We start from the raw sequence: 26,948 nt of genomic DNA, 5'->3' as shown, positions 1-26,948 counted from the left end.
TCCTTTTTATCTTTAAACCCTTTTGTCAGAACTATATAACGAAACTGATACATGAAGTTTTTTCTAAAGCAAAATCAGTATCACATTAAGAAGGTAGTGCTGCCCCAGTAGTTTTCTAAATACAGTTTGACATTTAATAAGCACAGCCTTCCTTAATTTCCATGTGGGCTTCATATGTTAAATTTTTAATGCAATTTTATTGAGATATAGTCACACACTATACAGTCCATCCAAAGTATACAATCAGTGGCTCACAGTATCATCACATAGTTTTGCATACATTACCACAGTCAATTTTAGAACATTTTTATTGCTCCAAAAAAAAAAGAGAGAACCCAAAACATCTCATACACCTTATCTGTACCCCCCATCATTGACCCCTAGCATTAGTATTGTACATTTCTGTTGATGAAAGAATATTAAGATATTACTGTTCACTGTAGTCCATAGCTTTCAATAGTGCATTTTTCCTCCATACCCCTCTATTATTAACTCCTTGCAGTAGTGTTGTACATTTGTTCTAGTTCGTGGAAGAAACTTCTAATATTTGTACTGTTGTTGACAGTCATCTTCCACTACAAGATTTACCGTGTTATGCAGTCCTATGTTTTAACCTCTGGCTTTCCTTCTGGTGACAAATGTGACTCTAAACTTCCCCTATCAACCACGTTCACACACAACTCAGCATTGCCATTTATACTCACAATAATGTGCTACCATAACTTCTATCCATATGTGTTAAACTTTGAACTAATAATTGCCATGTCTACCTTTGTAAAGAAGTGAGAGGAAAGAAATTATTTTTAATTTATCTACAGGCAACACCAACATTGCTTAGAAGATTTGGATCTCAGCTGATGAAGTCAGTTGTTTTATCAGCTAGTACTTCTCTTCGAGTATTAGCCCTTGGTGGTGAAGCATTTCCATCATTGACTGTCTTCAGAAGCTGGAGAGGAGAAGGCAATAAAACGAAAATATTTAATATTTATGGTATCACAGAAGTATCAAGTTGGGCAACCTTTTACAGGATTCCAGAAAAGATTCTTAACTCTACTGTGAAGTAAGGATTTTAATTATGTTAAGTAAGGTGGACAGAAAGTGTATCTTTCCAAGATCTTAAAACTAAGTGTTTTTATAGGCATTTAGAGTAATGATTTTAGAGACGTTTTAATCTAGTATTTGAAGCTAGGAATCCAGAACCTTTCTTACCACAGTTGATGGCTAGGTGCTACAGATCCTGCTAGAACTTTTTGCGGCTAAGCAGTAATGAATAGCATGTATGATAACCTCTCCATCTAATATTTTCCTCTTGGCAGTCTTTGAATTATAAAATTACACACAAAACACTTTTTTCTTTATTTTGATACACTATGATTTAAATACATTGAGCAATATTCTATTCAAATGAAAAATTTTAAATCTGGTTTGGGTTGTGTTTTTCATAGATGTGAATTGCCTGTACAACTGGGATTTCCGCTGCTTGGAACAGTAGTTGAAGTCAGAGACACTAATGGTTTCACAATTCAAGAAGGCAGTGGCCAAGTATTTTTAGGTTGTTTTATATTTGTTGATTGAGAGTAAATTTTTTTTCAAGAAAAAAATGTCTTATGTGTTACTTTTTTTGTTTTCCTGATTTCTCAAGTCCAGTATTCTTTACAGTGATAAGTTTTAATTTTATCCTTATAGTCATGAAACATTAAATACGTTACCATGATTATTTCAGATGACAGTGTCTCATACTCTAAAGGAAGATATAAAAGTAACTGAAAAATTAGCTTCTTCCTTTATATTTGTATTTATAGCAAAAATCTATTTAATCAGTGTTTTAAGAATTTTTTAAAACTACACATGTATTTCTAGAAATAAATTCTGTTTTATTCCTCTGCTTATTTACTGAGGCTACTGTGCCTAATTTTATCAGATAACATGTAAAAGTGAGCCACCCTTTTAATAGAAATATTAAATTTTTGAAACTTAGTATTGATTTCTCAAAACTTTTGCCGATGTTTTTGATTTGATGGTTTTTTAAATATTTTCCATGGCTTTTTTATTTGATGTTTTAATCTTTTGAAGGTGGCAGAAACCGAGTGTGTTTTCTTGATGATGAAATGACAGTGCCACTTGGTATAATGCGAGCCACAGGAGACTTTGTAACTGTGAAAGACGGCGAGATATTTTTCTTGGGACGAAAGGACAATCAGATTAAACGTCATGGCAAACGTCTTAACATTGAGCTTGTGCAACAGGTAGAACTATATAAATATTAACTATCCTTTAGTATATGTAGGTATTAGAGGCAATCACTACCAATTCTCTGTTCCAGGGTTCTTTATCAGTAGTAGTTATACCAAAGATTTTTATATTAATGATGAATTACAATAAAAGGTGTGGGTAACTCAGTGTGCCGTTTATTCCCAGTGTGAAGAGATGGTTGTTTTTTAAAATAAGTGACATAAAGTGGACTTAAATAAAGTAGTTTATTTTACTTGAGGAGCTATTGGTTTTGAAAAATATTAAGAACCTTGTGTGATAGTAATAATAACTGTGGCAACCTTTAAAGAAAAAATCCCTAGTAAATCCCCAAATTTAATTTGACTGCATTGATTTCAGATATGATAAGTTTGAGCATTCAGCAAGTTTGTTTTCAGATGTCCTCTTTGGGATAATCTCTCTCGTAGGTTGCCGAAGGACTTCAGCAAGTGGAGTCTTGTGCAGTTACATGGCATAATCAGGAAAAATTAATTCTGTTCATGGTGTACAAAGAAGATTTAGTAAAGGATTACATCTTTAAAGAACTTCAGAAATATCTTCCAAGTCATGCAATCCCAGATGAGCTTGTGTTGATTGATACTCTACCATTTACATCTCATGGTAAAATAATTTGAAGGAGATATGTTTCAGTGCCAAAAAATGCTAATTATATTCATGCCTAGTTTAATTGCCACTTAAATCCTTATTATTAAATGATGATACTAGCTTTTATTGTGGTAGATCCTCTGTTAAATGCGTTACATAATTAATTCATTTATCTTTAGAAAGTCCTTTGAGTAAGTGGTATATTCTAATTAGTAATAGAGTTGAAATTCTGTTTAGGACTGTTTGACTTCAGAACCTATGCTCTTAATCACTCTATTCTATTGCCTTCCCATTTTCATCTTTATTTAATATTTACTTTGAAAAAGGTAGTAATTACTCAGTTAACAGTACCATTTCTTTAGCTTTAACTTTAAATGAGATTATAGTAGCTCCTCCTTCTTTGCCTATTTATTACTCACTACATTCTTGGTAGTATGAACTGCTTTCTTTAGAATTGATTATTTATGACAAACTCTTTATAGGATTTCTAAACTTTAAAATGAAAAATATGTGTATTCTTGTGTCTCATATAGAGGCTTTGATCTAAAATTAAAAAGTTTTTTCTCTTCTATATTAAGGCAAAATTGATGTCTCTGAGTTAAACAAGATTTATTTAGACTACATAAACCTGAAGTCTGAAAGTAAACTCAGTAAAGAGGAACTTTGGGACCAATTACAGCATTTGTGGAAGGTACAGTTTTTAAGATACAAATTTCAAATTTGTTACTATCAAGATACCTTTAGGGAACAAAAGCATCCTAATAAGTTTGATAAATTTTTCTAAGAATCTTATTGCTGGTCAACTCGTAGGTGTATAGCTTCATTTATTAAATTTTTATTAAGCCAAGGGTTAGGTTCTCTACTATAAGATTAGATTAAGCTACAAAAAAAGAAATTTAGGTGAAGTGAGGTGGTCATTAAAGCGGACAAAGCCACCCATGGCATAGCTTTTCCCTAAGAGGGGCAGTTGAGTAACTACAGTGGTAGTCTCATCAGAGCTGAGAAAATAGCCAAATCTTGCTGTACCACAATGTGTTATACTTAGGGCTTACATCATTATTCCAGAAGAACTTTTGTTAATAACGTGTACTTTTGCTTAAAGCAATTTTTATAACCAGTGGGCTGTCTTGTTCTTGAGTGAGACTTCATTGGCAAGGCCACATCCCTCATTTGGACGGGAGAAAGAATACGCAGGTATCCATGAACAATATCTCTGCCTTCAGCTTTCCGGCATTCCAAAGTCTATTTTCCCACCACTATCAAGAAGGAAACCTAGAGTTTTTCATAAACTGACAAGAATAACTCCTGTGGTAATAACAGTCAGCTTTTGTTGTTAGAGAAATAAATTTATCTTAATTTTTGACCTATTTAAAAAGTATATGCCAAAAGGGAGGCTTGTCCCAAGAGAATGGCACACTGAATTGTTCTCTTTTCAAAGATAATCTGTAATTTTAAAAAATATATGTATATTTTATCTAAGGGGAAAAATATATAATGACTACCATAGGTCAACATTTTTTCTTAGATAAAATTTTGATCTTTCTTTTCTAAAGGATTTTCAAAAGAGGATGTAATTGTATAGTCTTATTTGAAAATGGAGGATATTTAGATGTTTAGATAAAAGTCATCCATTTCCTTTTTAGATTATTGGAAAATAATTTTTATTTATATGGAGGAGAAGAAGATATTACTCCCATATTGTAGAAATTCAATATATTAGTACCTTGTAAAATCTAATTAGTAAATAAGATGTGTTTATAAGTTCATTCCTTATTTTATGGGTAGGAAAACTGCTTCAGAATGAGGTATATTTTGCAGTTATAGAAATGGGTTTATGGCAAAATTTTTAGCATGGTTGTGGTCTCCTTTAGTAGCAAAGAACATAATACTTTTAAAATTTAATTATTAAAAATATTAATTGTGCATGTCTTTTATGTTCGTGTCATTTATATAGGTACTACCTATATAAATTTACTATACTATTTATTTATAAATAAAATATACTACCTCTATATTTTACCTGTAAATGTTGAATGAAGTCTTTGGTTTTAGGCATCTACTTCACCATATTTTTCCCTTCTCTCATTTGTAGTCTATTCTCAGTCTTTCAGAAGATCCCTTCAAGGTTCCTGAAGAGTCACTGTTCTTAAACAGTGGTGGAGATTCCTTAAAGTCCATACGGCTCCTCAATGAGATTGAAAATTTGGTTGGCACATCAGTACCTGGGCTTCTGGAAATTATTCTCACCAGTTCCATTTTAGAAATTTACAATCACATCCTTCAAACAGTGTTTCCAGATGAAGATCTGCCAGTCAGCAAGGGTTATGTCACAAAAAGAAAATTCAGTGACTTTAATCAAGGAGAAACCAGTGGAAAATCTGACATGCTTTTAAATTATGATGAGATAAATGCTTGTATTGCACTAAGCAGAGGGAATCAGATCTTGTCTCTGAATACTACTAGGTTTTTAACTAAGTTAGAACCTTGCCCTTCAGCCTGTTCGTCAAGTTTAATTTCACAGACTGATATTTCCAATATGAAAAACTCAAATCCTCCAACTCTTATGGCAAAGTTAGAGGCGCCGTCCTGTATTGCGAAAGATTCTGAAGATGAGATAGCTATCGTAGGGGCTGAGAAATTGGAGTTACATGTGAGGTGGAAGTCAGACACAGGCAAATGTGTAGATGCTTCACCTCTGGTTATAATACCAGTTATTGATAAGTCATCTGCAACTGTTTACATTGGCTCCCATTCTCATAGAATGAAGGCAGTTGACCTTTACTCTGGGAAGGTGAAATGGGAACAGATTTTGGGAGATCGAATTGAATCTTCTGCATGCATATCTAATTGTGGAAACTTTGTTATAGTGGGTAAGTTTCTGAATTTGAAGCCTCAGTTTTAGGTTGAATTACCATATAATAATGCTGGTAGAACTTAGTTAAATAAAAAAAAAAAAGATGTATTGTGGGTTTGGTTGCTGTCAGAGAATAACGGTTAACCTCATGGGTCACTACAGCTTGGTGATCAACAGTGTGGGTCTAGAGATCACAGTCCTTGGATTGGAACTTAGCTCCATAGCTGTTAACGAGCTCTGTGATCTTTAGCAAATTACTGAACCTCTTAGAACTTCAGTTTGAGATCCATCCACATTATTGCATGTGTCAATAATTAGTTTCTTTTTATTGCTGAGTATTCCACTGTGTGGATATGCCACAGTTTGTTTATCCATTCACTTTTATATTGTTTCCAGTTTTGGAATAAGACTGCTCTAAACATTAGCGAACATGTTTGTATTTCACTTGGGTAAATACCTAGGATAGTGATTGCTGGGTTTTATAGTAAGTGTAGGTTTAACTTTAACAAAAGGCCACTTTATTTAACCATTTTGCATTCCCACCATCATGGTATGAGAGGTTCAGTTGTTCTCCATCCTTGGCAGTACTTGGTATTGCCAGCTCTAAATTACTTATTCATATAGGTGTGAAGTAGTATTTCATTGTGGTTTTAATTATGAAATTAATGTGGACTAATGATGTAAAGCATCTTTTCATTTGCTTATTTGACATACATATATCTTCTTTCATGAAATGTTTGTTCAGAACTTTTACTCTTTTTTTAGAAAACTGTGTTGTTTACCATCTTATTATTGAGTTGTGAGAGATTTTTATATATTCTGGGTACAAGTCCGTTATCGGATATATGCTTTATGTATTGTTTTCTCCCAGTCTTTGCTTTTTTTGCATTCTTCTAACATGGTTTCAAAGAGAAGTTCTTAATTTCAGTGAAGTCCAATTTATCACTTTTTCTTTTGTGGCTCATGCTTTTATTTTAGTATCTAAGAAATTGTTGCCTAATCCAAGGTCACAAAGATTTTATTCTGTGTTCTCTTCTAGCAGTAGAGTTTTTTTTTAATTGAACTGAAATAGAAAGAAATTTTTCATAACCCTGCTGAGTCCTGGCATGCTCTGCTATGTAGGACATTTTTCTTCCCCATCATTCATCACATTACTACTATCTTGTTATTAAGCATTAACTCCCCCCCCCCCCCAAAAAAAAGGACAAGAAACATAATGGAAATTGGGCTTTACGTGAGCAGCACTGGCTGTGGCCACAGGCAGAGCCATCCAGATAATGGTAGGCCAGTGAAATTCTAAGTAACTGCCCCCAGATTCCACCTCCAATGATTTACATGACTCCAGGGAGCGTGAGTGATCTTCACTTTTTAGATATTGACCACCCATATTACAGCTAGATTATTTTAGCTGCACCAAGGTCAGGGACTCCTGCCTTATCTTCTCACCTATAACAGCAAGTTGGGAAAGGCAGTTTACTGTAATTGTTAAGAGCACAGGCTCTGGAGCTTGACTTCTTAGATTCAAATCCTGGCTGTGCTACATATTAGCTGTGTCGTTTTGCCATAGTAACTTAACCTCTCTGTGCTTCAATTTTATCATCTATGAAATGGGGATAATAATAGAGCTTTCCTCACTGTGAGGATTAAATGTGTTAAGATATATAAAATACTCAGAGTAGTACATGATCCTGTAATAGGTCAACGTTGGCATTTCTTGAACACCTATGGGTTGGGCATTTATCCACATTCTATTACCTCACTTCTCACAATAACCCTTGAAGTAGATACCTCTGCATTTGACAGAAGAATAAACTGAGGCACAGTAGTGTTGGGTAATTTGCTCAAATATGGCCATGATGACATTTGAAACCAGGGTTGTCAAAGCCTTTCTCCACGGCAGCATGCTTCATTGTTTAAAGCACTTTAGAGTACATTTAAAAAATAAGGTGTGCCTACTAAATAAGTATTTTATACAAGTGATTATTGTTGTCTTTCCTTTACGTTGTTGAGATTTAAATCAGATGAGCTCAAACACACATGCAGAGAGAGCATCAAATATAAATCGTCATGATTTAGGCTGAAGAATTGTTTTCCAATGACATACCTAAATCTCATCTTTTATATTATGTTTCCCTATAGGCTGTTATAATGGGTTAGTTTATGTTTTGAAAAGTAATAGTGGAGAAAAACACTGGATGTTTGCCACTCAGGATGCTGTCAAAAGCTCTGCAACCATGGATCCAACCACAGGACTCCTTTACATCGGATCTCATGACCAGCATGCATATGCTTTGGATATTTATGTAAGAAGTCACTTCATCAGTCTGCCACACCATAAGCATAGAAGATTATGGAACTGTCTTGTGTTATTGAGTCTGGGAGCAGGTGTTAACTATTTTCCAAGTTTAGCATTGTAGATGGGAAAGAGTAAGGGGTTGAGTTCATGGCTTAGACATTTTTAATTTCCTTACCAAATTTACCACAAATAAATTTGCTACTTAGAGTTTTGAAATGTAAAGAGCTTAGAATTATCGTCTTGATAATAGGGAAAAAATCACAAAAGAAAATATCAATTGAGACTTGAGTATGTAAGCAAAAAATTTTATATGACAGGAATTATAAAGTTAAAAGAAATTGGGAAACATATTTGAAACAAATGTGACAGAGTTAAAATTCAATTATATTTATAAGTATAAAAAAGGAACAAATATAAATTAAGAAAAATATCAAAAGCCATATATAAAAATTAAAAAGGAAAATAAAATGCACATGTCCCTAAAGAAGAATGGTAAATATATTTAAATATTTCATACCTTTAATAATCAAAGGAATGAAAATTAAAAACCATGAGCTAGACAAACAAATGGTATTAGATTACAAAAGATACTAAAATGATAACATTGAAAGCTGATAAGAGTGGTGGGAGGTTGTGACTGGTAGAACCTCTAAGGAAAATAGGCAATAGGTAACATTTTCTTACCCTTTAATCCAGTAAAATTATTATTCTAGGAATCTCTCCTGGTAAAAGAGAAATTGATTCTGTTCGAGTTAATGCTGTGCATTAAAATTATATTTAAAGATGTTTACAAAATAAGTAAGCAAAACAAAATATCAGGTTGTATATTCAGAATGATCTCAACTGTAGTAAATCATTTATGTGTGTGCCAAAAAGATCCAAAGGGAAATTGCTAAAATTTTAACAGTGTTATCTCTAGCTCTTTTTTTTCTAAGCCTTTGTCTTCTGTATACTAATCTCTTTTCCACAATGGGCTTGTATTTTATTATAAAGTATACTAAAAATAAGTTATATTGTATGTAAATTGATGTCAACAGATTGTATAAATACATTCAAGATCATGAGGAATAGAATATATAGATTCATTATCTGTTAACAAAAACCAATTCATTTCTGTTCTCATCTGCAGAAAAAGACGTGTCTTTGGAAGTTAAAATGCGGAGCAACGGTTTTTTCTTCTCCTTGTTTGAGCCTGAATCCATATCACCTGTATTTTGCTACACTGGGAGGACTTTTGCTCGCTGTAAATCCTGTAGGCATGAAATAATATGTATTGATTTTCTTACCTATCTTTTCTCTATTATTATTTTAGTTTTGGTTTGGATTTTGAAAGCTTGAGGTAGTTTTCAGTTAGATATATCCCAGATATCACTGAACAAGACTTTATTTAAAATGATTGACATGAAAAAAAAAGATTGACGTGCAGTCTAGAAAGATAAGAAAATGTAAAGTTCCTGTATATGTCTTCTATTTTTTTAATTAGCAGAATTTTCTCAATCTATTCATATTAAGAACTTCATGTTCATCCTAAGGATAGATCTAGTTATTTCTTTGCTGGTTTTATTGCAGGTTTTTATCCTAACTTTCATAAACAGCACTGGTTAATTTTATAGCTATGTCTATGTGTACTAGCTTCATTTTTAATGTCAGCATGCCATTGTAGCATATTCTGATGTTTATAGTTCTGCCTTTGAGAGATATGTGTTTGATTTATAAAGGGTAATTGATTAGTACAATGATTTTTAATGCTGTGAATTGTTTTTTTTACCTCTGACAGGCCACTGGCAACAGAATATGGAAATATTCTTGTGGTAAACCACTCTTCTCTTCTCCACGGTGTTGTCTCCAGTATATTTGTATTGGTTGTGTAGATGGGAATTTACTCTGCTTTACTCATTTTGGAGAACAGGTGAAAATTTCTAGTTCTCTTTCACATATCTTTCTCAAAGGCAAAGTAGTAGGTGAGAACTAATGTAAAATTTTAAGCATCCTTATTCAACTCTTTGTATAGAGAACTAGTTTTCTTTTCATTGTCAAGCCATGGGTTTCTTAATTTCTAGATAATGCTATGTAAGTTTAAAAGCTTTCTACCCAAACATTGTATTACTTCTTTTGTAGTCCCCTCCCACAATTCTTAAAATTTTACTAGGGTTAGCAAATTTTACTGTAACTTCTGTTGAGGTTATGAAAATTTTAAAGACCCCCTTCCTTTTTTTTTTTTTTTAATTCAGTTTTATTGAGATATATTCACATACCATGCAGTCATACAAAGCATACATTCAGTTGTTCACAGTACCATTATATTGTTGTGCATTCATCACCAAAATTAATTTTTGAACATTTTTATTACCACACACACAAAAGTAATAAGAATAAAAATTAAAGTAAAAAAGAACACTGGGTGCCTTTTTTTTTTTTTTTTTTGCCCCCATTTTTCTACTCATCCATCCATACACTGGACAGAGGGGAGTGTGGTCTATATGGCTTTCCCAAGCACATTGTCACCCCTCATAAGCTACATTTTTCTATAATCATCTTCAAGATTCAAAGGTTCTGGGTTGTAGTTTGACAGTTTCAGGTATTTACTGCTAGCTGTTCCAATTAGAACCTAAAAAGGGTTATCTATATAGTATGTAAGAGTGCCCACCAGAGTGACCTCTCAGCTCCTTTTGGAATCTCTCTGCCACTAAAGCTAATTTCATTTCCTTTCACAACCCCCTTTTGGTCAAGGAGATGTTCTCCATCCCACGATGCCGGGTCGAGATTCCTCCCCGGGAGTCATATTCCACGTTGCCGGAGAGATTTACTCCCCTGGGTGTCAGATCCCACATAGTGGGGAGGGCAGTGATTTCACCTGCCAAGTGAGAAGCCCTTCCTTTTTAATATGAAAACCCAAATCTGTTATGCAACCAAAATTCCATTGTGTGGGGGTCCCACCACTCAACTTTGTGACTAACAGAATAGACTCCTTGGTATTTTAGAACTTTATTTGGTATTTTAATCTCCACTTCTTTTAAGTACCCACAAGTGACTATCATTTAAGGTACAACTTCAGCAGTGTGCTTGATTTGGGGGGTTATTTTGTGCACTTAAGAGTATGCTAGCTCTAATGTGAGTCCATTGATGGCCAGCATCGATTCAGTCAACCGTTTGCTTTCTATTCTATATTTACCCTGCATAGCTTTAGCAGTTCCTTTTGCTCTGTAAAGCAATTTCCTTGTGATGAAATCTTTTATTATATTCACCTAATATTTTTATTTACAAAGTAGTCTGAATATATTCTCACATCTAGATTCATGAGATGTAAGAAGAGGCAGATGCTGTTACTCCTGTTTTTTTTTTGATTAGCCATAGAAAGATTAGAGTTGGTCTGTCTGTGAGTTAGGACAGAATTGAGATTACAGATATTTTGTGAACAGGCCCACTGTTCTGTTTTTCGTTCTTCGTTATGTGGCTATTACTGTGCATTTGTAAACACTACCTTAGAATTTTGCCTTTTCTTTCCTTTTCTTCCTTGTCTTTTCTTCAAAAACTTGGCTGACAGGTTTGTCATTGGTACCTCTGAAATAAGCAAATAGTATATATCTACAGGGCAGACATACAACTCACAGGTTTGTTCTAATTTCTAATTTAAAGTATTACACACAAACTCTTCCTTTCAGTCCACTTAACTTCCTTCTCCCCCTATAGGAGAAAAGGGTAAGATACAAGTTTTAATAACATACATTGAAAATACAGTGCAGTTTTATCTTTGAACTCTGTTTCTGGAACATACTAGTAATAACTGAAATGGTGTTCAAAATTAATTTATTTAATAATATGCATAGCAGTGAGTCATGTAATGTTTCAGTGTATTTTATCTTGGATTAAGAGGCTCTTAAAGCTTTAATCTAAGGTATAATTGTTGCAATTAGATGAAGGAATTATCCTTGCTTTTATTACCCTCTTTAGGTTTGGCAGTTCTCTACTAGTGGACCAATTTTTTCATCCCCATGTACCTCAGCATCAGAGCAAGAGATATTTTTTGGTTCCCATGATTGCTTTGTCTATTGTTGTAACATGAAAGGTCACCTTCAGTGGAAATTTGAAGCTACTTCAAGGGTATATGCAACACCATTTGCTTTCCCTAGCCACAACCACAGCAATGAAATGTTGCTGGCAGCAGCATCTACTGATGGGAAACTGTGGATCTTGGACTCAAACAGTGGACAACTGCAAAGCGTATATGAACTTCCTGGAGAAGTCTTCTCTTCTCCTGTGGTCTGGGAATCAATGCTTATTATTGGATGTAGAAATAATTATGTTTATTGTCTGGATTTATTGGGTAGCAATCAAAAATAATCAGGATGCAATCCTTACCAGCATGTATCTTGTGATATTTGGAAATATTTATTTTACAATTATAGAGCTCTGTGGATAGTCTCTTATTTATATTAAAGATTATATTTTGATTAAACTTGTCTACTATACTTTATTGGAAAACAACCATATTTTACTTTCTCTAGGAGCAAAAAATGTCATTAGAAGGAGTTATTTTGAGAACAAAATACATCAATATATTTAATAGCACTTTCTTTTAATTAGGTTAGAGATTTTCTAATTTTCTACTTGAAACAATTAAATAGTCACCAAATGTTCTTTTAAAAGACTCCTGTAGAAAAAAGGCATCAGAACATAATAGGTTAAAAGCCTGGTCTGCGATATGTTGTATACCATTCATTCATTTACTTCGAGTCACGACAAAAGGTTTTGAAACGTAAGATCTGTTTATTGAATTGGCTTCCTCATTTAGTGTTTTTAAGTGAACAAGATACCAATATAGAATCAAATGTATATATTATACAGTTTTATTAGATTTTGGTGCTGTAACATCTTTTTTTATTCACTGGCTTGGGGGTAGGGAACACAACAAAAACCAGGAAAGGAAAACATATACTTTTAAGTATAGTGATATCTCTGAATGTTTAGTTGGCACTTTGCTTATGCTTCCATTTGCCTGGTATTAAGTCTTCCCCGATAGATTATAAACTTTTTAGTATTAGGAGTTATAGGAGTTTGTTACATTGGTGAACCCAAATGAACTCTACCTCCTTGTTGTGATACTCCATATGTAGTCCCCTTCCCTTATATCTGGGCTTGGCCTATGAGTCGCTTTAACTCATAAAATGTAGTGGAGGTTACACTGCGCCACTTTTGAGCTAAGTCTTAACAAGACCTGGCAGCTTCAGCTTTTGTGGACTTGGGAGCCCTGAGCTGCCAAATAAGTCGAGACATTCCAGCCAACCCTCAGCTGTTTGAACCACCTTGCTGTGGTGCCCGCCGTTTCATTCCTGATGCACAGAATCATGAGAGAGAATAAAATGGTGATCATTTTAAGTCGCTAAGTTTGGGGCTAAGTTTGGAGTAGTATGCAGTACTAGATAACTAAAACAGACTAAAACAGAGGTTGTGTGTTCTTTTCCATGTCACTTAAAATGCTCAGTAGGTGGCAAATGTCTTAATTTTCCTTTAAATTTCGTGATATAATAGCTCAGGATTTTTCTTTTTTTTTTTTTTTTTTTTTTATGATGCTTATGAATTTAGGCACTAATAGTAATAACAACTACTACTTAGGGCATATTATATCCCATACACTGCTAAGCACATAAAGTAACAAAAACATAAGCCATTGCTGAACTTTCTCCTTCATCCATCTGTACAAATCAACTGGGGTATCATTTCATTTTGTCCAGTTACCCATCAGTAAAGCTTCAACTATCAAGCATGCCTGAGTTCTTGGCTGCAAGCAACCGAAGCTAACAGTTTTTTTAAAACAGTGACTTTTTTAAAATAATGCTCAGTGGCTCTCAGAATTGTGACGGGGACTAGAAATACATAGCCAGGAGCAATGCATGTCTGAAATCGCCATATAATTTTGGCCTGGTGAAGACACGGCTGCTGTCTTGATGCTCTAAACATTCAACTTGTATCTGATACCTATAGTACTGGATGCTGCTCCCTGTTGCTAGCATCACTGCTGATGCCCCAGCAAGTGGCATGTCCTGCAGCTGCTGGACAATTCTCCCATCCTTTGGTCAGTTGTTTTTAATTCAGAGTCTCCTCCAAGCCCAGGGTGGGGAGCTAGGAAAGCACATATAAGGCATTTGATCTGCGATGTGCGATGGATGCTACCTCCTGCCAAGAACCATGAGTTGAATTCCTCAAGCACAAGAGGGGGGGTTGAGGATTTTTAGCCAAGAAGAATGACACATCTTCTGCCAGATTTTCTGTAGCTGCTTCAGAACAGTGCTTCTCAGGCCTTAATGTGCATCTGAATCACTGAGAGCCTTGCGAAAACGCATATTCTCATCAGCAGGGCCAGGAAGTTGCGGCCAGTGATGAGTAACAGTGAGGCAAAAGAAATAATCATCAGTAATGCTGAACCTATCTTTGTTTAACATGATATTTTGTTCATCATGGAGTTTTTGTTAAAGTTTTGATCTTTTAAAATATTGCATTAACATATTGGTTATCTTAATTATTGATTTAAATTTTTTTTTTTTTTTTTGGGCACCCAAGGCCAGTAAGACACTCACCTCCTTCACTGTAGTCCTGGCCCTGAGATGATTCAGTAGGTCTAGGGTGACCTAAATCTGCATTTCAAACATGCTTCCAGGTGATGCAGATGCTGCTGGTCCATGGCCCACACTGAGTAAGGAGGCTTTAGGATCATTGTGTCTGAGACAGACCATTCGATTCTAATTTGGGATGGAGATGTGTTTTATTTGCTGCTGTCATTACTCACCCCCCCCAAAAAAAAAACACAAAAATATAATAAAGCACCATAGAAAATGCCTTGAAGCTTTTTGTATTCAACAAAAGCTATGCAAATGTAATGCGACTGATTGTAGATCGTCATTGAAATTAGTAAAAACAACCTGAAAAGGAAATTCTGTCAGTGCTGAACAGCTTGTGTGTCTTTTTTTATTGAAAGATCTTTTCCTCTCAATAATGGACATTTTACATTAAAACTTTATACAACGAAAAAATCTCAACATTAAAATCACACTAAACTACTTTCATTGTAAGTCTCTACTTGATTTTATTGTTGGTAAAAATATTGCAAGACACTTGTAACTCTAATGTTTCTGCTTTAAAATAAGCAATTAAACTAAATGTCACAAGAGACAACGAATACATACTATACATTTGCTGAAAACTGGCTAAAATTATAATTTAATAGTAATAATTATCTGTGTAAGAAACAATTGCACTTGAAAAATTAAAAAAGTAAACAAAAAAATTCTAATTTTATATATAATTCTATGAACAGAGGTTAATCATCTATAACCTTGCCAGGAAAAGTGTATGTTTGTTTAAATTTAATAAACTTAAAAAGCTTAATTAAGCTTTTTTATGCTTATGATTTAACATAGCAATCATTCATTTAAAAAAAACAAACTACTTGAATTTTTTTATGTTTATATAGAATTTCCCCATTGTTGGTCACAGAAGTTTGCAAAACAACTAAAGCAAATAACACTTCATTGGTATTTAGTGCAAATTTGGGATGATTTCCATATGAAATGTTAATCATGTACCCTTTAGAAATTTGGAAGTAAGTTCTATGACTGTCCTTTTCTCAGTATAATCTTTTTTATACTCTTAAAGACTTTGATGGAAAATTTTTAACTGAGGTATTTCTCCTACTTTGTACGGGCTCAGTGGGAGGTGAGTCAGTTCAGAGTTGACTCATCTATCATTCTTTCTTAATGATTTGATTCCCTCATCCTTCCTCTGCCATTACTGTGATGTTATACAAAGCTTATAGGATGAAAGAAGTCAGTTCAGAAGAGTTACTGTAGTATTCTGAATCCAGGGCTCAAGCTGGAAAGAGCCCCACAAAAAGTGTTTTATTGGTGAGGAAACCATTGTAACTAACAAATGCCTACATACAAGATTTATAAATCAACAGCAATGTGGAAAATGTGCAGTGGACTATTAATTGCTTTCCATAGCAATAAAAAAAATTAAAGTTACATTGATTCTTTACAGTCTGAAGGTCCAGTATTTGTAATATTAAATTCACCTTTCAAGAGTACAACTACCCACCTGATCACTCATGCCACCTGCTACAGTGAAGCCGAGCTATGGTTCCCAGAAAATGCTTTCTATGTGGTGCAAATAATGTTGCTATCCTTCCTTAAGGGTATATGATAGGATACAGCACATTGCATAGTGAGTGAGCATAAAGGAAAGTTTTGATGGTTACTAATAAAATGTGTTTTTGTAGAAAAGGAAAAAGGATGTAATTCACCCTGCCCCTGGAAAAGGACTGGTACATATATTTTGGAACCAGAATCTCAGAAAAGGGGAATATATCAATACTGTGAAATATAAAGTTAGTAGCAGCAAAACGTGGGTTTGCTGGCATGTTTATCTTTCATGTAAAGCAAACTTAGGGAAATAAAAGTGAATCTATATGGTTTTAATCTGCAAAGTCCCTTTATATGGACATGTGTATGACAATAACAAGGTCACTTAAAACATCTGAGATTTTTTTAAAAGATGGCAAGGTGAATACTCTATAAATGTTACTGAACATTTGACTCTAAATATGAATTACTCAATTATGGTAAAGAAAAAACTTCTTGCAGGAAGTCCTTAGTACAAGGTCTCCAAATGTTGGTTCCCTGTTACTTTCCCTAAAGACCTAAGGATATTTTCAGAGACATGTTATGCCAATAGCCTCCCTTATCATGTAGTAAATAACTGGTTTGGGGAGTTGTTTTATTATTTTTTGTCTCACTTTTGCTTTTTTGGGTGAAATGAGCATCCCCCTTCAAACTCTGAAAGACGAGATCACATTAGATGAGTGGTTCTCAACTTTTGGGATGTATCAGAATTCATCTGAAGAGATTTTGCTATAATTACTGTCCTCACAAGATCTAACATCTTAAGAACCACTGCACTAGATGGGGATTCTCAGAGACGGGAAGAGAATTTGTAGCTCTGATCCAGAATTTCATATTAAATTAAAATGTTCCCTAGGAGCCAACAGGGCCAAATGGTTCAACATGTCCTTACGTAGGTACTGGTATAATGGAGCCTGTGGGTCAACAGTGTGGGAGAAGAGTGACTAGACTGGCTGGCTGCCTGTGTTACAGCTTCAGGATGGGGAAAATCCATGAAAACCAGACATGAGCACAGAGTTTGGAGCCAGATTGTTGCTGGTGATCCCCAGTTACTCATTATATTCAGAAGAATGGGCATTCATGTTTCTATCTATATATGATCCTTTCACCATTACTGTAGAAAAGGGTAGAAATCCCCAAACATCTGGTAGGTAAATGTTTTGGATTAAAGAAATTGGGGTAGAGAATCAAAACACCATTACAAAGATTGGCAAAAGTACATGTTTGAAACTGTGTGGGGGCTTATCTGTGGGAAAGGGCTGTGCAGTGGGTATGGCAGACTCTTGCAAGGAGTTCTGAGTTTGGAGATTTTGCTTCACATGTTCCCTTGGACGGAAGTTTCTCTTTAGAACTAGGTGTTGCTCAAGGCACCAGGGCCTACATTTGTGCAAATACATTCTTTGCGATGAACACCACCAGTTCATTTTCTAAACATTATTTTAGAGCCTATAAGACATGCTTCTTTTTCCTAGCTTGGTTTCTTTACCTCATATAAAAAAAAATAATAATAAATTAAAAGGGCAAGAGAGGAGCCAGTAACTGGCTGTAGGAATGGCTGAGTGTCACTCTTTACTTAATAATCTGAGGGCAGTCGCTCCAGGCCTTTGCTTTCCTTTTGGCCAAAGCCAGCCAGGCTGGTTCTGTCGACACAGGGGCAGCGTCTGGCGTGGAAAACCTCTTCGTGACTTCTTTTACCAGTGGCGTTGGGGGAGCTGAATCGGAGATCTCCACTGGATTTTGTTTGGAAGGAAAAGGAGAAGGGAATACGTCAGAACCAAATTTTGATTTATCAGAAGTTTTTGTTTGCTCACAGAATAGTAAATACAACTTTAATAGTGAAACCTCTGTATATTTCCAGACTTCAGCCTTCAGGAAACCAAAGCAGAGAAAAGCCTGGGTCTCAGAGTTGGGTGCCCTCCTCTGTGGAACAGTGTTGTCTGGGGTAAAAAGAAGACCTAAGAATCCCTGCAAGGGAGCTCGCTCAGATTCTCCCATCTCCCTAAGGAAACAGTGGGAAACATTACTGGATCATTTTACCTCCTAACTGAAGAGAGAATTTTAAAAAATAAGGTGTGAGTCTCTTACGTGTTATGGACATAAAAAATGACTGTTATTAATTTAACTTCAAGGACATGGTGCTGGAAAGTTTGTTTTCTGGAATCATAGACTGTCAGGAATTTTGCTTTTGAATCGCATCAGTGAGACTGGAGCGCCAACTCTTGCCTGGAGTATTTGAGCCCTGTTGGTCACTGAGATACAGAGACACAGGGTCGATTTCCCAGGTGTGGAACTCTAAGTAAGGGATTTTCAGATACAACATCCCACATGTTTATTTTAACTTTGTAGCTTCAAAGGATACAGAACCCTGAGTCCACTTTTCAGCTCAGGCTTGATTGTTAAGCCCTTTATATACAGCCCCGCTTTGCTTTGAGCCTCTCAAAACACTGCTCCATTTAAATTTTACCCCAACTTCACCCTTTCCTGAAACTCCTATATAATCTTCTCTCTTCCTTTGTTTAGAAGGTTCCTCTGGTATGTGGTTTCCTTGGCTACAGCAAGCGAATAAACCTAACTTTGTCAGTATATAGGCAGTGGGATGTTGGTGGGCGGCTCATATCACCTTGTTGAATGTTCAAGAATTTAGTGAGCCTGTCGATGTCACACTAATAGCTCGAAACTGGCCATGGTGGGAATATCTGTACCATGGAAAATGGAAAATGCACACAAATCAGAGATCTCCCCAACCCCTCAAGTACTGATTGGTAAACACTGACCATGATCCCATTCGGGAGGAGAGAGGTGAGTTTACCAGATGAGCTTTGTCAGTGCCAATGTTTGTGAATGGGACATGAGAAAGCTGGATTCCACATGCCTATAATGCTGTGCAAGCTAATACACTGTAGGAAATAAAGCATGCCCTATGAGGAGAAGCCCGTAACCATGGTCAATAGAGATGGGCCCACTCTCTACCTGTCACAGATGTGGGAAGAGTGTTGGCCTTTTTCAGCTGTTCTCTGCGCTCGAGCCTAGATGCTGCTGTCTCGGGCTTCTTCTCTTCTGGCTGAATGGTAGACTTGTGCAGGGAACCAGCTCTGCTGACACTGCTACTTCCAGGCTGTGGGCTTATAGCAACCTGGTGGGCAGAGAAAGTCAGGTAAAGCATATTTTCAACCCCAGGACATGGAATGACTGACCTTGCAGGCCTTGGGGCCTATATCTGCCAGCTCCCCCACCTCTGCTCCCAGGTGGAACCGGACTTTGCTTTTGAGCAGTGTGTGCTCAGTGCACACTCACCTGTCTCCCAGTGATAGAGGAGCTCAGTGCAATGTGCCAAAAAGGGCAAGTTCTTTTCCTACAAGAGTCACACCTAACCGACCGTAAAATCAGCGCCACAAAGCAAGACTCCTGATTTCTTCTCAACTCACTGCTCATATAACATCATTTTCATATATTGCATATAACTGTTGTATGTGTGTATCGCTGCCTGTGCCAGTTTGAATATATTGTGTCCCCCAAATGCCATTATCTTTGATGTAATCTTGTGTGGGCAGACGTCATCAGTTTTGATTAGATTTCTTTGAGTGTTTCTTTGGAGATGCGCCCCACCCAGCTGTGAGTGATGACTCTGATTGGATATTTCCATTCAGGGTGGGCCTTGATCAGTGGAGCCATATAAATGAGCTGACGGGCAGAGGGAACTCAGTGCAGCTGTGAGTGATGTTTTGAAGAGGAGCTACAGACAAGAGGGACACTTTGAAGAAAGCACAGGAGCTGCAGATGAGAGAAAGTTTGAAGACGGCCACTGAGAGCACTCTTGCTCTGGAGAAGCTGAGAAAGGACAGATACCCCAAGTGCAACTAAGAGTGACATTTTTGAGGAACTGCAGTCTAGAGAGGAACGTCCTGGGAGAAAGCAATTTTGAAACCAGAACTTGAAGCAGACGCCAGCCACGTGCCTTCCCAGCTAACAGAGATTTTCCGGACACCATTGGCCATCCTCCAGTGAAGGTACCCAATTGTTGATGTGTTATCTTGGACACTTTATGGCTTTAAGACTGTAACTGTGTAACCAAATAAACCCCTTTTATAAAAGCCAATCCATCTCTGGTGTTTTGCATCCCAGTAGCATCAGCAAACTAGAACACTGCCACTAAACGCATTACGGATTCTGCCAAACCAGGTTAATTGAACAAGGTAATGAAACCAAATCAAATTTCATACTGAAATGCTCCCCTGGTTTAACAGTGGTCAATTTATTGCCTTACCGTTTCTAAGCAGTCTTTACTTTTTAATCCTTGTGACCTAAAAGAGCCAAGCTCAGAAGGGCAAAATTAAAGTTGAAGACTAGGCTACTCACACTTTCTTTGGAGAGCTTTTCAGCCTGTTTGGCTTCTCTGGCTTGCTTCCTCTCTTCTCTAGTCGCATGCTGCTCTCGAAACCCCTTTTGCTTTTGCAGTGCTAATGTAATCCACAGTGGCTGCACAGTTTCACCTTTCTCCGTAAGTTTGGAGCCATCTAAAGAGTGCCTGCTCTGAAGCACTGGCTTTTCTGTGGGAAAAACACAAAGCAGGATGGCCATGAAAGGAATTGCTCATTTATCTTGATCCTTCACCTTAAAACTAAATAAACCTGTGACATTTTAATAAGTCCATGAAATACTCACCTGTCCCTTCCTGACACAGGCTCTGTGCTGATGCCTGACGGAGGCGGGGTGGGAAGGTAACATCTTTGATCAACAGAAAAAAAGGGCATTTCTCTTCCCCCATAAATAGAAGATGTTACTTGGCTTTGTAAGAAAAAAATTATATCTCCGGGTCATAAAATCTCAGGCTTACAGGGGACCCAGGCAGTTATTAGATGCGTATCTTTTCTATTTGTTGCTTTCTTAAATTTAATTTTAGCAATGGAACTTTTTTTCCTCCCAAACAACATCCTATGTGGAAACCCAATGTATGACAGAGGGAAAAAGGGATGGGGCTGCTGAGGGCAGCAGGGCTGTGAGGAAGCCCCGTGGAAAACCCGTGGGAAACCAGAGATGTGGGGACTAGGTCTCACATCAAGCGACATGCCACGGCCACTTGCAGACAGTACGTGGCCTAGAGCTTGAACTCAGATCTTCCAACTTCCAGTCTGTGCTTTTCTTGCCTACAGAGTTGGGGTAAACACATTTCAAAAAAGTGGTGGGTATTGGTGGGACTCTGGAATCGAGCAGACCTGGGATTGAACATATGTGACCTCAGAGGAGCTACTGAACCTCTAAGCTTCAGTTTCCTTACCTATGAAATGGAGACAATAATGGCTCATGCCTCAACAGGCTGCCCTGAAGATTAAAAGAGGTCCTGAATATAAGAACATTTGGAACAGTGCTTGGCATATAATCTCTACAGAAGTTAATTATTATTATCATTTATGTCAATGAGACGATGATCCCCCTTCTTCTCCCTCAAAGTAAAAATTATGCACTCTCAGACACAATCTTTCTGGTATTGAATCCTTTGCTATCTCAGAGGAAAAGGGCTTACTCTGGTCTTGTTCTTTTGAAATCCAGTTGATGCCTCGATTATTCAGAACCTAACCAACTGGGTCCCTCAACCAACTGGACTCTTTACATTGGTACTCCAGGATAAGAAGAAAATGAAATCACAAAAGAAAAAAAACAGGTTCAAGTTAGGAATTCAAAAAAAGAAATTCTGCTTAATATTTTATACCCTTTGTACCTATAATGCTGTATACAAGGAGAATTCATATTTATAATGAGCCTTGGGCATTGTGATATCCATTATCATCAAATAAAGATTCAATTATGACCTTACACAGGAAAAAAGACTGACACATTTTCAGAAGTTGTTTTAACAGCTGAAATTGAAAGGGTTTTTTTGATTACTCTTTAGTTAATTAGAGAATCAAAAAGAATTTACCACCTCAAGTATTCTGGTTTAGTGAAATGCTTTACATACGTACATTTGAACTGATTTAAATGAGTTCCTGTTTCTTTCTCAAGGGTTGTGTAACTTTTTTTGGCAAAATCTCTGAAAGCCAAATTGCTAATACATATCTAAATCTATCATGCAAAAGAAAATACTGGACTAAACAATTAAATTGAACTTGCTTGTCAGGTCATTAAAGCAAGTAATCAGTTTCCTGCCAACAACTATGACTGTTTATCAGGAAAATCAAAATGCCTTTAAAGTATAATAAAAACCAAATTCACAATTGACTAAAATAATTCGAAAAGAGAAATCTCTTGGACAGATTTTTATTTCCTTAGAACTATGGTCTGAGTTGAGATGATGGAGTTACGGACAGGACGTTTTTAAAAGAGGTGCTAACACAGACGTGTAAAAGTTCTATCAGGCCTGGCTTGTAGCTGGGCTCAATCAACGTAAAACAGTCCGTTAAAATAGGATTCTTGTCTGAGTTTCCCGAGGACACCCCAAAGGCCTGTAACGCAGCAGTCAATAGAACAAACTCCCACATTCCAAAGTGAGGTGCTGGATCACCTGCTCAGGTCTCACTGATGAGGCAGCAGAGATAGACACCTCAAGGGCACAGAAAAATTACGGTTGAGGCTGAAAAACAAGAGTGGAGAATTTCTTTGGGAAAGTTTGTTGGAGCACTGAGGAACGGCGCTAAGCCAAGTGTGAGGGCCCTCAACTAATCTCTCAGAGGGCTGACCTGTGTCCCCTGGAATCTGTGGGGCAGACTTTGGAGCTATATTCACACCTGGAAAAGACCAAAGGCAAGGAGAGACTGTGGCTGGCCAAGGACCTCACAGAAGAGGGAGACGAGGAGCTTGAGCTGGGAAGGCACTGGCCTCCTGGCGTGTCGGGTCAAAGAAGGTGCGAGTTTAGCAAGAGGGTCAGATATGGCCTGGTGGCAGGAAGAGGCAGATGGGAGTGGGAACCAAGGATGGAGGGGAAACAGCCAGCTCAGAAGGAGGTACCCCCACATTAAGGGAACTGCAGAGGAGAGAGCCCTAGTGACTGGTGAGGGATCTGACGATCCCACAGAAGAATCAGCACTGAGCACCCACCAAGACAAGAGAGCATTAATGACTTAATTCTCTCCTTTCCTACACTCCTGCTCTGGGGTAGGTTTCTGGGCTGGGAGGAAGGGGGGAAGTCAACCCCATATGCCTTTTCACTGTAGGCATGCTCTGAAAGAGGAGGAGGAAGAAGCTTTAACTTGAAACAGTGTTTGCAGTTTTTATTATGACACTGGGGGGAGGGGGTGGCACATTAATAACCAACATGAGATTGTCATTACTGAAAATGACTATAGGACTTGTTACCATCAAAAAGTGGCTGAAAGAACTTTGCGCAAGATATTAGACAAGAGATGGGGAAAATGAGAATTACAGATCAGGCTTAAAGGAATGAAGGAAAAAAAAAAAGGATAAAATAGTTTTTGCTAAATCCTTTGTTTTTTTGAACAAATATGTGACTAAGGTCATTCAATCCAAGAAGCCACATAAAGCCATGGATGTAAAAGTGTTTCTGAAGCCCTATGAGGAACAAGCCTTGAAGGGAAGACTTGTAGCACTGTACAAATGCCAGGTGAGAATTACTAGAGCCAGAGTCATGGAAAGAGCATTTAGCCTACCTTTGTGAATAGCAGGTAAGTCCCATTAAGATACAAATGGACAAGGACCAGGAAACTCTGGCCCACTACCTGCAACAAACAACAGTCCAGGAAGCTGGTAATTATCTACAGGAACCATCCCAGGACATCAAACCACAATCAACCCAAAATAGCCAGGACTTGATCAATAGCTGACAGCTTCCCTAATTTTTGCCCCTGCTTCTAACTGAAGACCAGAGAAGCCAACAATGCTCCCCTCACCAATCACACAGGACTCCCCACCTCTAGTTTGCCTGCAGCTTCCCCATGCCAACAGCCTCTAATCACGATGCACCTGAAGTCTCCCCTTTTTTAACACCATAAAGTTTTCCCACTCCTTGTCCTGCCTTTGAGTCTCTGCCAAAGGCAAGCGATGGTGGCCACTCTCTTGCTATAGCAAGCTTGGAATAAATAGCCTTTATTGGTTCTCATTTGGGTGTTCTTCATCTACTTCCACATCCCTAACTTTTCAGAGGTTTGTGTCATCTGTAAAATGGAGACAAGATCTACAGGCATGCTGCAAGCATCAAATAAGACAGTGCAGGTAAAAACACTTTTTAAATGATTAAGCTCAAAGAATTTTAACCAAGAAATTAAGATTTAACAAATAATTATAATGACTAAATCATTATATGGATGCCTTTTTCTTACTTTCCAGTATATTGTAGATTAGCCAAAAGGAAAAACTTGAAATTACTGAAACCCACTGAATTGCAAACTGTAAAAACCCCATGACTGAGAGACTTTAAAAGAGAAGCAAGGTAAGTATATAAACTATGTTCTACCTGTTAATTAACATAACCCTAGCAAAACTGTAAAGGTAAGACAAGACAAAACTTCTGCTATGTTCTGTGGTTGAGACTTCAATATGAGATAATTGTCAATTGTTTTTATTTCTGGAAATAGCTTTATTTGGGAAAAGATCATAAGGAAACTAAGGCCTAGATTGTAAGATCTTGCAGCAGTCATATTTGTTCCTGGGCCTTGGTTATTTCCAAATTTTGAGGTGCTTTGCTCCTTGGGTATGTGACCTGGTAGCTCCTTGGAACTTTGGGTGTCTATGTGACACCTGAGACTAAGAGTTAGAGTTCTCCAGCTCTGGAGCTACTGAAGGAGCTGCATTAATGCTAAAACGATGACTGTACAGCACCTGTTGAAGAAGCTGAAGTAGGGATCAGACATCGATTATGGATGTGAACGGGGCTGATCTAGTTAGAACTAAAGAGAATTTGAATACAGGGTAAAGGGCGATATTAACTGTATTTTAAGACTTTAATTTCTAGGACAGACCAAAGAATGAGAGATCTTTTTTGTCAAAAAATTTAAACTTTCTGAGAAAGAATCCAAGATGGTTATTTAGGGAGAGGCTAGGCTCACTTCTCTCCCAGAAGAACAACTAGGGAACAAAGAGAAACTGTCCAGAGCAAAGGTTGTGGAGCTCTGGAGATCAGGAGGACTGCTGTGCAACACCCAGGAAAGTGCAGGACGAAGAGACGGAGAAGCTGAGGTGCGAGATGGTGAGTAATGCCCTCGGCCCTGGCTCCTGGTGCCCACCCCCCACTCGCAGGGCAGAAAGCTTCAGGGTCACTGATACCTGGCAGGTGGGCAGAGGCAGACTGAAAGGGCAATGGAGGTCCACTCTCCCAAGAATAGGGCGAGATATAGTCTACAGTTCTTCCAGCTTTGGCTGAAGAATTTGGATTTCAGGGGCCAGTGGTTTCAACTCGCCCAACCCAGCACAGTTACACCATTGTCTGGAGTGGACAGCTAAGAATAGCCTGCATTCTGAGGGTTGAGGGGAATAGGTTGCTGAAGAGCCCCATCTGCTGGCAGGCAAGGAAAAGTGCAACCTTGGGGAGCAGAATTGAAGCCTTTTTTGGGCAAAGTATCAGAATTCAGACAGACAAAAGATAAGATAGACAAAAGAATGGGAAAAATTGAGCAGGGTCTTAGAGAACTGCCTGACAACATGAAGCACATATTCATGCCATGGGTGTTCCTGAAGGAAAAGAGAAGGGAAAGGGGCAGAAGGATTATTTGTGGAAATAATGGCTGAGAACTTCCCAACTCTATGAAAGACATTGATATCCACATACAAGAAGCGCAACATATTCCAAACTGAAAATCTGAATAGACCTACTCTAAGACACATAACCACTAATTTGACATAAGAATGTCAAATGCTAAAGATAAAGGGAGGATTCTGAAAGCAGCAAGAGAAAAGTGATTCATGACATACAAGGTATGCCCAATAAGACTCAGTACAGATTTCTCATCAGAAACCATGGAGGTGAGAAAGCACTGCCATGGTATATTCAGACGCTGATAAAAGAACAACTGACAGCCAAGAATTCTCCATCTGGCAAAACTGTCCTTCAAAAATAAGGCAGAATTTAAGATGTCCACAATTAAGCAGAAGCTGGGAGAGTTGGGCTGGGAGACCAGCCCAACAAGAAATACTAAAGGGGGTCCTGCAGGCTCACAGAAAGGGTATGAGAGAGAGGACTGGAGGAGAGTGTATAAATGAAGAGTAACAGTAAAGGTAACTAAAAGGGTATAAAGAAAGACTAAAATAAGATATGATGCTTAAAAGCCAAAGGATAAAATGGCTGAAGTAAGTACTGCCATTTCAGTAATAACATTGAATGTTAATGGATTAAATGCCCCAATCAAAAGATGCAGACTGGCAGAATGGATTAAAAAAAATATGTGCTATCTATGTGTTCTCTACAAAAGACTTACTCAGATCCAAGGATACAAACAGATTGAAAATGAAAGGCTGGAAAAAGATATTCCATGCAGACGGTACCCAAAAAAAAAGCTGGGATAGCTATACTTCAATATCAGACAAAATAGACTTTAAATGCAAAGCTGTTATGAGGCAAAGAAGGACATTATATATTAATAAAAGAGACAATCCACCAAGAAGAAATAATCATAAATATGTATGCATCTAACCAGGATGCTCCAAAATACATGAAGAAAACGCTAACAAAACTGAAAGAAGAAATAGATGTCTCCATAATAATAGCTGGAGGCTTCAATATATCACTCACATCAATAGACAGAATATCTAGACAGAGAATCAATAAGGAAACAGAGAAGTTGAGTAATTTGATAAACGAACTACACTTAACAGACATATACAG

General features: G+C 37.2%; 2 protein-coding genes across 13 annotated transcripts in view; one reads left to right on the top strand and one right to left on the bottom strand.

The window, feature by feature from the left end:
• The window catches only part of AASDH (aminoadipate-semialdehyde dehydrogenase), a 35,478-nt gene extending 23,035 nt beyond the window's left edge, over positions 1–12,443 (top strand). For 4 of the 5 annotated variants that reach the window (XM_037829860.1, XM_037829862.1, XM_037829863.1 and 1 more), the window contains 10 exons: positions 819–1,060; positions 1,446–1,552; positions 2,074–2,246; positions 2,679–2,871; positions 3,435–3,547; positions 4,949–5,726; positions 7,850–8,013; positions 9,136–9,258; positions 9,784–9,915; positions 11,958–12,442. In XM_037829860.1, the coding sequence (XP_037685788.1) occupies positions 858–1,060; positions 1,446–1,552; positions 2,074–2,246; positions 2,679–2,871; positions 3,435–3,547; positions 4,949–5,726; positions 7,850–8,013; positions 9,136–9,258; positions 9,784–9,915; positions 11,958–12,347 (2,376 nt within the window). In that variant the 5' untranslated portion in view covers positions 819–857 and the 3' untranslated portion in view covers positions 12,348–12,442. Of the gene's footprint in view, positions 1–818; positions 1,061–1,445; positions 1,553–2,073; positions 2,247–2,678; positions 2,872–3,434; positions 3,548–4,948; positions 5,727–7,849; positions 8,014–9,135; positions 9,259–9,783; positions 9,916–11,957 lie in introns of all 5 variants that reach the window. The other variant, XM_037829859.1, reaches the window with a different exon arrangement.
• A 2,468-nt stretch (positions 12,444–14,911) lies between these two features.
• Positions 14,912–26,948, bottom strand: part of CRACD (capping protein inhibiting regulator of actin dynamics) — a 279,081-nt gene continuing 267,044 nt past the window's right edge. For all 8 annotated transcript variants that reach the window (XM_037829848.1, XM_037829855.1, XM_037829851.1 and 5 more), the window contains 3 exons: positions 20,537–20,727; positions 19,151–19,313; positions 14,912–17,910 (listed from right to left, as the gene is read on the bottom strand). In XM_037829848.1, the coding sequence (XP_037685776.1) occupies positions 17,750–17,910; positions 19,151–19,313; positions 20,537–20,727 (515 nt within the window). In that variant the 3' untranslated portion in view covers positions 14,912–17,749. The remainder of the gene's footprint in view (positions 17,911–19,150; positions 19,314–20,536; positions 20,728–26,948) is intronic.

Source organism: Choloepus didactylus, chromosome 3 (genome assembly GCF_015220235.1).
Source record: "Choloepus didactylus isolate mChoDid1 chromosome 3, mChoDid1.pri, whole genome shotgun sequence".
NCBI lineage: Eukaryota > Metazoa > Chordata > Mammalia > Pilosa > Megalonychidae > Choloepus > Choloepus didactylus.
This window is presented reverse-complemented; position numbering and strand designations above follow the sequence as displayed.